At 36.1% G+C, this 11,476-nt stretch overlaps 1 protein-coding gene across 3 annotated transcripts; it reads right to left on the bottom strand.

Moving 5' to 3' along the window:
* Positions 1-56: 56 nt before the first annotated feature.
* On the bottom strand, positions 57-10,675 carry LOC109111511 (stomatin-like). Of its 3 annotated transcripts, none has more exons than XM_042748338.1 (8): positions 10,476-10,675; positions 9,400-9,432; positions 8,954-9,063; positions 7,902-7,974; positions 4,796-4,878; positions 4,348-4,551; positions 3,834-3,968; positions 57-1,968 (listed from the first exon to the last, which is right to left on the bottom strand). In XM_042748338.1, the coding sequence occupies exons 1-8, from the start codon at positions 10,534-10,536 to the stop codon at positions 1,780-1,782; spliced, it is 888 nt and encodes a 295-aa protein (XP_042604272.1). In that variant the 5' UTR covers positions 10,537-10,675; the 3' UTR covers positions 57-1,779. The 3 variants fall into 3 exon arrangements, with proteins under 3 accessions (XP_042604272.1, XP_042604274.1, XP_042604273.1); XM_042748340.1 differs by having other exon boundaries at positions 9,396-9,432; positions 10,476-10,623; XM_042748339.1 differs by lacking the exon at positions 9,400-9,432 and having other exon boundaries at positions 10,476-10,673.
* Positions 10,676-11,476: the final 801 nt, after the last annotated feature.

Raw genomic sequence — 11,476 nt, 5'->3', positions numbered from 1 at the left:
AATAGCAGTCTGGGAAAATAATGAGGTAAAGAGTTAATGTACTTAAAAGTCATGAGAAAGATTACACATTATGATTTACTGAGGGGAATGGGAAAATCACATCAGAAATATGCAAACAAAAACATTCAATATTATACAATGTACATAAAAGTGAGCTGGACAAAACAACAGAAGTGATATTCAGCATACATCAGTTAGCTGACAGAATAAACAATTACATATAGAACTGTGATAGACTGATACATCATGAAATATAAATATTTCAAAATATTGTTGAAACCTTAAACAGTCATTAGCAGCACTGACACTAATTTCACATCTTTGACAAATCTTTGTAATTCCATCCTCTGATATCTGAAGCAGCAAATACAGTCATTAAAAGAACAAACATTGACCTCTATAGGCTTAATTTGTTTTCAGCTGCAGTCTGACGTAAAAAAATATCATATTACATGTATGTAAATGTCTGGTTGATAAAACAGTAAGATAGAAGATTTCATAAACCAAGCGATTAAATATTAATTTGACAGGAAATGGATGTATGAATGCATTGTGGTTTTAAAAATCAACCAACATCATGTAAACCTGTACATATTAATTCAGTAATTGAAATGGATATGGCTTAAGGCTTTTATATTGACAGTCAGCTTTAATAAATGTTCAGGAAAGCGAGAACAAACTGGTAGGCACAATAAGCACTGCTGTCAGTTTGACACCTGATACTATCCACATTTTCCTTAGAGACGGTTTATTATCTGTTTGGCAATCAAGCAGGTTAGGTTACATATGCCTGAAGCACACACACACATGCACTCATGCGACCAGGAGATGTTCCATAAACCATAAACCAAAAAGCCAAACATCGCATTGCAATATTCAGTAACTAAAGATCAACCAGCTCTGGTCTGTGAGAAATTTTACACAATTTCATTTTGTAAGGCCTATTCAAGTCCAAATTCTTGATGTTCATTAAAAGGTTTAAAACAAAGCAACAATGTGATGTTAAAAAAAAAGGCCTATTTTTTAGCAAATATTTTATGACTTTCATATTGCTTGGCTGTATCAGATTTCCTTCAGACAGAGTGAACAGGTCTTTACTAGGAACATCTACAGATCACGCATCAGGCTGTGCTTATGTGGTGTATGTACAGTAGGGTCCAAAAATGAGACCACTAGTGAAAATTTTTCTATTTTGTATTTTTCTAATAAAGTGGATGAGGAGATCCCCCCCTCACAATGTAAAGCGCTTTGAGTTCCTACAAAAGCTCTATATAAATGTAATGAATTAATTCGTACATTATCAGAATAACTTAATTTGAGTGGTTAAATTTAAAAATGTGCATGGGCTTCAGAATGCATATGTATTTTAACAACAGCAGCACTCAGGCTGCATGACCTCCACAAATTTGTGTAAAACTTGATGAGCATGTTCTCCAGAATTATTGGAGATGATCCCAAGAGCATTCTGAACATCTGACTATATATCGGTACAGAGTCAAATGATTACCAATTTGATGAACAATCTTTACTTATTTGATTAGAGATTTGCAAATACAACCTGACATTTTTCTTCTTGACTTCACATAATGATGTTTCTTAGTTTTAAGTTTTCAAAAATTGAATACCATAATTCAATGTGGTCTCAGACTTCTGGACCCAGCTGTACATTATACTCACATGAGTGCATGTTATATAAACTCAGTCTGTTCATTTCTGCATGGATGCATCTGTGTGTGTGTGTGTGTTTGTGTGTGTAGGTAGCTTTATGTGGCTCTTAGTTCAGTGCTTCATAAAGGACTGCATCATGTCAATAGGCAGAGGGAAAATGATGGTGGAGTTCTTCTCCGCTGCGATGGTGTTGAGGGTCTGGAGGTAACGCAGCTGCAAAGCAGAGGGGGACTCTGCGATGACCAGAGATGCCTCCTTCAGTGCCCGTGACGCATTCATTTCTCCCTCAGCAGCTATCACCTACAAACAGCAGAGAGGCGGTGTGAAAAAAAAGAAAAAAAAAAACCCTTCCGTGTCTTGATTTAGCAAACCTTGTATACCACACAAAACTTCCACACATTAACCCAGTTTCAATTTGACTCCCACTCTTTGCCCTACAGTCATAATTTGAGTTATTTCATCGTTCCTTTGAAGCAATAGTTCACCTAAATATGATCACCCTCAGGCCATCCAAGATGTAGATGTGTTTGTTTCTTCATTGGAACAGATTTTGAGAAATTTTGCCTTACATTACTTGCTTACCAATAGATGCTCTGCAGTGAATGGGTGCCGTCAGAATGAGAGTTTAAAGAGCTGATAAAAACATCACAATAATCCACACACCTCCAGTCCATCCTTTAATTTCTCTATCCATCCTCTATCCATAAAAAAAATCTTTCTCCAGTGAAAAGTCATCTTGTCAGAATCAGGAGTGAAATATGCACAGACCAAGCACTGTTTAAAGTAAAACCAGTTCTAAACAAATATGTTGGTGGATTTTGATGTGAGAGAAAAACAGGAAACTGACTTTTCCTCTGGAGGACGCATTATTATAGATTATGGACTGGTATTTTAGCAAGAAAAGACACTTTAAAGTTCAAATGCCTTAATGATGGATTTGTTTCTTACAAACACGCACTGACGTCGTGTGGATTGCTTGTGGATTACTGTGATGTTTTTATCAGCTTTCTGGACTCTCATTCTGACGGCACTCATTCACTGCAAACAGTCAGTTTTAGTGATATAATGTCTACACTTCTCCGAACAAACTCATCTACATCTCGTTTGGCCAGAGGAGGAGTATATTATCAGCAAATTGTCATTTTTGGGTGAACTATTCCTTTAAGCAACTTAAGGTTTTGCTTTGTGCCCAAGAGTATACATTCCCTAGATTTGGAACAAACCATATTTAAATCAAAGTTTTATTGCAAGTATACTTGTGTTTTAAGGGATATTTCACACAAAAAATTCTGTCAAAATAAAATTTGTTCTGATTATTTTTCCATTCTATGGAAGTCAATGGTTACTGTCAGCTGTTTGGTCACCTAAATTACTCATACAGGTTTGGAATAACTTGAGGGGAGTTTGGATCATGTATAGTTTTGTTCATGGTTTTTGTGGATCGAGTCTTGCCACACAGCCTGCCTTTACCGGCATCTGGCTAATATTGCTGTCTGAATATTTGTACCAAGTGACAGATGAATTTGTGCCAAAATACCAAAGGGTTTGACTAAACACACAGCCTTTGGCATCAGCTGAGAACCAATGCTGTACATTACTTCTTTTTAAAAGTGTCTGCCAAACACCCACTTATTAACTGATGCGGAGAGGTACTGTTTCCACTTTTACTAACCAGGACAGTGGTTTCCCACTTCTCACTGTGTGGCTGATGTAGGCTGGGGCATAGATTTGAAGAAAACCTACTTGTTGTATCTGAGATAAGCACGCAAGAATAATTGTGCACCAAAAATAAACTCATTAAACTTCCTTTCCCATGTTCTTCTGAGAGCACGTGCTCTCATGAACATTTTTAAGGAGGGCAAATCAACCAGGAAATGGTCAAAATACAGGCTCTCACATAAATCAATAGACAAATTAGTGGGAAATACACCCAGAAACAGGAAAGGAGTTGTCACTTCCGTCTTCCTATGAGAGTATTACGGTGTCTTGCCTCAGAGCAATGAACGTTTGCATTCAGCTCCCGCACACACAATTTGATCTACAGTATGTACATGCATGTACATGAGAGGATGATTAATATGTGTTTGCCAATTAAAAATATGTGAAATATGTTTCCATGTGAAATAAGTAACAGCAGCCCTTACTAAATATCAAAAGCATGTTACCTTAGCTCTGGCCTCTCTGGTTGCTTCAGCCTCTGCCGCCATGGCCCTCTGGAGCTGCAGGGGCAGTTTGACGTCCTTAATCTCCACACGTTCTACTTTAATACCCCAGTCATCTGTGGCATCATCTAGTGTGGACTAAACAAAACAACAAAGAGTCAAGTCTTAACACTTCTTCTCAAAGATTCCCTTATGGCTCATGCTCCTCATGTTTGAAGCACTGTGCCAAGTGTGCCTGTCATGAAGAATGTTCCCCAGTTTTTTAAAGGATGTCAGATGGAATAAGCGAATGGCAGGCCACGTGCGAACTGAGCAAGGCGCTAGCAGTGCAGTTGAGTTGGATAAGTCAGTGTCTCGGCTGAGCTATGGTGAATGCACTGCCTGAAGATATACAATGTCTGCTTGAATCAGGTCTAGCCCAAACCAATTCAGTGAGGGAATAAGCTCTAAGTTTTATTTTTGGGTGATCTATTCCTTTAAAAGTATAACTTGTTTTGTATGTGTAGTTTCATGTTACCTGCATACTGTGGGCGATTTCCTCCCGGTCAGACAGGATCTCTGCCAGGTTCTTTGTACCCAGCACGTTCCTCAGGGTGGTCTGTGCCAACAGACGAGTGGCTGCATCAGCATTGGTGATGTTGGCTACTGCCAGTGTTGCGTTTTGCACACGGTAGTAGACTACACCATCTACACTCACTGTCACAGAGTCCTTTGTCAGCACCTATCAGGATGAATGCACAAAGACTATTTAATGGAAAACATCATCTGGGTGATATTCTGCAACAAAAAAAAAATAATAATTGATGTCATTTTACAAATGGTTTACTTACAGTCCCTGTACATTAAACTGTGTGGCAAATGTATTAACACTGTAAAGATGGCATGCTTAACCTTTATATTGATGTGGTTCATGTGTTAAAACAGAGGCTAAAGTTGAGGATTAGTGTTTGTGTGTGTGATCTCACCTCCTGAGGGGGGATATCAAAGGTGATGGTGCGCATATCCACATTGATAAAGCTGTCTGTGCATGGCAAGATGAAGAAAAGACCTGTGTAACACACACATATGATAAAAGATTTAACAGCAGCAGACACTCAGAGCATCATAATCAGTAACTCTCAGAAACAGGGCTGATCTTCAATGAGTGCACAACTGGCAATCTACCAAATTCCATTCTCACCGCCAACTGGACTCAGCTGACTGCATTCACGAGTATAATGAATGATCGCACTGACAACTGCTTTGATGCTCCACAGTGCAGCAGTTACATCAGTTTATAGGATTAGTTTTTCGGTAAATGATTTTAAAATGTAATCTATTAACAGGGATTTATTAGTAATTTACAGATGGCAAAGCTGAATTTTCAGCAACCATTACTGCAGGCTTCAGTGATCCTCCAGAAATCATTCTAATATGTGACCCTGGACCACAAAACCAGTCCTAAGGGTCAATTTTTCGAAACTGAGATGTATACATCATCTGAAAGCTCAATAAGTAAGCTTTCCATTGATGTATGGTTGATTTGACGATATTTGGTCAATATACAACTATTTGAAAATCTGGAATCTGAGGGTGCAAAAAAATCAAAATATTGAGAGAATCACCTTTAAAGTTGTCCAAATTAAGTTCTTAGCAATGCATATTACAGTAGGACATTTCCGAAATATATTCATGGAACATGATCTTTACTTATTATCCTCATGATTTTTGGCATAAAAGAAAAATCAATAATTTTGACCCATACAATGTATTTTTGGCTATTGCTACAAATATACCCCAACGACTTAAGACTGGTTTTGTGGTCCAGGGTCACATATGCTGATTTGGTGCTCAAGAAACATTTCTTGTTGTTGAAAACAGATGTGCTGCTTAACATTTTGTGGAAACCATTTTATACAGAAAGTTCAAAAGATACAAATTTAGCTTTGATTTGAAAAAAAAAAACAGCGCATACTTGTGGTGCGGATTATACAGAAGAGCATACGCAGTATACGGTGATATGGAGAGACAAAGAGGAGACTGTTGACAAAGGAATTGTTGAATAAAGTCGTTATTTTTGTTTTCTTCACTTATAAAAAGTGTTCCCATTGCTTCATATAACCCAGATTGCATGTCTGATGGCTGATGGAGTATTCTGACGACAACTTTCATACCTTTTATGGACCTTGACACTGTTATTTACTTGGCAGTCTATGGGACAGTCACAGGCCTCCCGGTTTTCATCCAAAATATCTTAAATTGTGTTCCAAGGACAAACAGAGCTCTTACAAGCTCATGGGGGACATGGGGGTAAAGTGATTAATGACAAAATTTTCATTTTGGGGTGGAGTATCCCTTTAATAAACAAATATTAAATATATAAAATCTTTTAAAGAAAAAATGTTTCTCTCTCTCTCTCTCTCTCTCTCTCTCTATTTATATATATATATATATATATATATATATATATATATATATATATATATATATATATATATATATATATATATATACACACACACACACTAACAATAGACACTACCCTCTTAAGTTCCTTCCTGGAGGGAAAGCCCTGCGGATTCATATTCCCAAACACAGCACAAACCAATACACACCAGAGACACCAACACAAGCACAGCCAACCCGCAGTGTCATTAACTCGAACTGAACAATAACTTCAGCTATATAGATTTGAATTTTCTAAAGAAAATGTCAGTGTTCACTGTTTGTTTTAGGTAAGCTAAGGGTTTGAAAGTTTTCAAACTCTGTCAAAGATTTTTCCCCGTTACATAGGATTCACTAAATTCAACACTATGCCACCTTTTCATTTAATAATTCAGTAAGCAAAAAAAGCATGAAAAAAGAACTGCAACCACAGTGTGCAAATATTTCTGTCAATCATTGTTGGTTACTCATTGAATGCAAAACATTTTAACAATGCAAGCTGATTTTCAAAACATTTTCAAACTTTGATATTAAATCTCTTCAAAAGTAGCACACCTTAAAAAAAATAAAAAGATCAACTGTCCAGTGTAGCAATGTATGAAAGACAGCTCAAAATGAAAGCACTTCCAAATCAAGCAGCTTTCTGTTTGCAAATGTGGCAACTTAAACTTGAACATGATCGAAATCTGTGTGGGGGATTTTTTCACCCTCAGATGAAACTCAAATGACTGGATTTTACCTGTGAAATTTCACAGTGCAACAGTAAATCTGACCTCACTTTGAGGCTGAAATGAAGTCCAAAATAAAAACAAGTTGGATGGAACCCATCTGTTAAGTGGTCTGAATTGAATTAATTTGCTGAAATTTAAGAAGAATATAAATAATAGACAGAAAAGGAGGAGAAGACAAAGAAATGCAAACAGAAATATAACAATTCACCAAGATAAACCTCCATGGAATTCGCATAATCGCCTTAACATCATGGCAACAGGGCCACAAACAAAATGGATGGTAATTAGACATCTGGTCAAATGACTTTTATGGCTTAAAAGGCTAGAGTACAGAGCACGTTATGACGTTATAGCCTGACATTACAATCTCAGATGTTAATACCTTTTTATACAACTATTACAATATAACTGTAAAGACTATAAAAAAAACATTATGTGCCCTTGAAATAAACAACTGAAATAAAACGTGATGCTTTGCAGGTAACATGATCTTTTACAGATGCCTCAGGAAAGCACATGTGCTTACTGGAAAATATTTCCTGAATATAATCAGTTTCTCTATTACATTTGCATATGATTGAGTAAGTGCCTTTATAGCATACTCAAATGAATGCTAGTGTGATCCTGAAAAAAATGTGGTTTATTCAGGTCAGCGGAAATGCAAAACAGATCACTTCTGTTTCACTGCAACACAAGCGGTTTTATTTTTTCCCTTGTGACAAGCCATCGTTGTGGTGGACGGCCACAGCACAAATGCAAACAAGTAGACAGCAAAAAATTTAACCACACACACAACAAAAACAACACAAGTGTGATCACTGATTACAGACAGCAGGAGCATTATCACATGAGATGCCTAAACCACCAGTAGTGATTAAATCAGAATGATCAAATCACATTTCTTTGTTTTCTTTACCTGGTCCTTTGGCTCCTCCTCGTAAAATGCGTCCCAGACGAAAGATAATTGCCCTTTCATATTCCTTCACTATCTGTAGGAAAAAGAAGTATTTTTATCTCAAAACTACAGCAGTTTAAAACAGCAGAAGGTAAAACGGCCCCCAATTATGTAATTTAGATGTTAAATGGCAACCTTTATCATGCGCTCATCATCTTTCTTATAAAGATAAAGATGATAAAGATAAAGATTATAGGACTTCTCACATCCTATGAAAAATACTCTAATCTGGTGTGTGGCATACATTTATGATATGGGATAAGGAAATGATCAACACAAATATACCCACACCTTCTGACCAATGAATTTTCACAACTTTTCCTATTGTTTATGATTTCCAACAAGGACTGTAAAATCACTTTACAGAGTTTATAGTGTTTGCCTTCATGAAACGCAATTTCTAGCTAATGAATCATTTTAGAGCTGAACATAAGAAAATCTTTAGGGATGCACAGTTTATAAACAGTCTATAATATTGTTTGAATTTTTTTCTTTCATTTATCAGTATCAGCTGATAACAGATAATCAGTCAGTAATGGAAATGACATGCTTAACTACATTTAGATTACCTTTGCTATGATCAAACTCTCACTTATATTAATCTTTAATTATTATAATAATTTAATAACATTGCAATTATAACAAATATCATGTAATCTTTTGCAAATCCAAAAATGAATACACAGTATATTATAATGTTGTGATGTCTAAATTCACTTGTAGCATTCAAAATATCTGATTAGTGTTATTTTTATATTATATTATATTATATTATACGCCATTTAATGCCAAAACGTTAATTATTGGCTTAACAATTTTAGAGGTTTTTTTTTTTGTTTTGTTTTTTTATAGGTGCACCCCCTTCCAATCTTCTTTTTTTCTATGCAGTGGAATTCACTTTTTTTCAACAACATTTCCAGGGTTTTCCATGACCATGATATACAAAGATTTAAAGGAAAAGGTGTATGACAGATGTATGACATCACACTAATGAAAGGGCCACCACAAAGTACCTTAATGCACATCCATATGGAGAGAGGCAGCGTCAGCAATGTGAGCAGGATGGAGAAAAGCACCAGAATCCAACCACACACGCCAATGTCACTGTCTCCAGTCTCCAAGGCTGTAAGGCAAAGCAAATGTGCATATGCAGAAACATTTTATTATATTACTACTACACAATAAAAAAAAAGATAAGACACAGCTCATAAAAATGATGGGTTAAATGAGTTCAAAGATGCAAAAACACTCAGTATCTTAGCTTCAAACTGAAGTGCATGCATTGTAGCACTAGTTTACTTATGAACCAAGGAACTTCATCAACACATTAACAACATTTCATTTCATAGCCATTCAACCACATCGATAAGCCACACATAGCAAATGAACGCTTCCCTACAGATAAAAACAAAAATTAACAAACAAAACTGCCATTGCTTTACTTTCGAAGCTTACCTACCTTGAGTATCATCATTTGTGTAACACCACCGATCTATAGAGAAATGTAAGTGTAAGAGGCTACTGTATGTATGGAATAAAACCATTAGTCTACAAGCCCATCAGCCCTAATGAGAGATAAGACATTTCCTTGAGCAGATCCACCCAGAGTAAATTACATTTACTGCTGCGACAGTCAGAGCTAAGTAAGATTGAATGCTGCATGATTAATGAGCAGGACAATGATCACAGGAATTGTAGAATGATTAAATCATCCCTGCCTGGTGGTACTGACCTCGCAACCTTTACATTACAGCCACATGATATAAAACTCCATGCATTTACACAGAATTTAAAAGTTATGTTTGTGTTTAATACACTATAAACCATGATACATGTTGGTTATAACAAAATAAAGTCCTAGTGTTTCCCCACACAATTTTTAGTTTTGGATAAAGATGTCAAAAAAAAGTAACTGCAAATGTTGTTCAGAGCAAATAATAAGAATAATTCTAGACATTTATATGCATTTTTTTTTTTACTGCTTTTACTAAACCACACCATACTATAGGCTACTATAATACACTACACCACTCAGTACTACAATATAGGCTACTGCACCACACTATACTATATCACACCACTATACTACATCATATTTTTTCATTATTATACCTTTATTATTTTGTGAGATTAATTCAGAGCCTAAACAAAAAAACAAAAATTAAATTAAATTAAATAAACTACAAAACACAGGTAATTGTTCTGATGAAAAAACACAAGTGCTTCGATTGTATAGTTCTACAGGACTCATTTCAATATTGTTGGGGTATGAGCACCTGTTGTTGCCCAATGTCCATAAAGACACACCCATGCTGCACTCTCAATAATAACAGACCCTGAAGAAAAAAAGGAGCATGGACGTGCTTCCAATGTTTATATATTTTCTAATGCATTTTAGATCTTTTTAAAGACGATATACGGAGACATTAAGTATGGCTTATTCGTATTATATGGCAACTGAATGCAGCGTATATCCGACGCACACAACGGTGCAAACACGTGACATTAAATAATAATAATTCAGTAGTAGCCAACCTATTTGTCGATCCTTCCGTTTTTGCTCTCTCATCGCAGCTGTTTCCCTGCCATCTTCCATTGTAGGCGATATCTTTGAATTATTCAGGCCTGATGTGGAGCAGATCTTTTAATAAGCACTTCCAGCAGGAGATGTAGTGTTTTTCCGCACGGGACAGATCGGACTCTGCGCGAGGTTCAGCCCCCTCTCGGTGTTGGAGTGTTAGTGGGCGGGCTTTACTCTGGTCTGTGACCATAAAACGGAAGTGGGTAGGAAAGCGGAAGCGCATTTTGACGATTTTAGACTTCTAAATCAACTTTTATAATCCGTGCATCAGTTAACACTGGAGGAACTGAATATAATATCAGCTAAAATTGTGGATTTGATATGGTGTGGGGATTTTGATGCACATAATTCACTTTGGAGAAGTTTATGTAGAGATATTAATAGAGATATCAATAGTTTATGGAGGAAAAAGGTTTATTTTGTTTAAAAGATGTAAATAAACTAGAGTCGACATAAGGGATTTATCAATTTATTTTTAGATCTGACAATAGTTCCTGGAGTTAAATAAGAAGTTTTAGATCACTCAACAGTAAGGAGTGATTATTTTCCAATAAATTATACTATAAGAATGGAAATTTATAAACAAAGTAAGATAAAACTGACTGGGATGAATTTAACAAGTCATGCACTGATGGTAAATTTAATTTTAATTTGGATGATGATATATATTTATGTTGTGATAGATTCAGTTAAAAGCAGCCGATGAATACCTAAGTCAGAAATGATTTGCTAAAATCTTATGAGATTTAGTTGTGGATCAGTCAGAACTCAAGAGGCGGTTGATTTCTGAGCCTCATTGCGCCCCCTGGTGGAAGAGACTTTGTGTCTCTGGCTCCCAATGAGAAAAATAAATTATCTTCCAGTAGGAAACAAATACTTGTAAAACGGACTTAAACTGAGACAACATTATTGTCGCCCTCTAGTGCAATGGAGTGGTGTTGCACATTGTCCTTAT

This window comes from Cyprinus carpio, chromosome B21 (assembly GCF_018340385.1).
Source record: "Cyprinus carpio isolate SPL01 chromosome B21, ASM1834038v1, whole genome shotgun sequence".
NCBI classification, from domain to species: domain Eukaryota; kingdom Metazoa; phylum Chordata; class Actinopteri; order Cypriniformes; family Cyprinidae; genus Cyprinus; species Cyprinus carpio.
The sequence above is the reverse complement of the archived record's forward strand: the minus strand, read 5'-3'. Positions and strand labels throughout refer to the sequence as shown.

Excerpts from the sequence above, each read along its gene's own strand:
- LOC109111511 (XM_042748338.1), bottom strand. The coding sequence starts at position 10,536 with ATGGAAGATGGCAGGGAAACAGCTGCGATGAGAGAGCAAAAACGGAAG. Across the intron at positions 9,433-10,475 it reads ACGGAAGGATCGACAAATAG|ATCGGTGGTGTTACACAAAT; the intron begins GTTGGCTACTAC and ends ATTTCTCTATAG. Across the intron at positions 3,969-4,347 it reads AAATCGCCCACAGTATGCAG|TCCACACTAGATGATGCCAC; the intron begins GTAACATGAAAC and ends TGTTTTGTTTAG.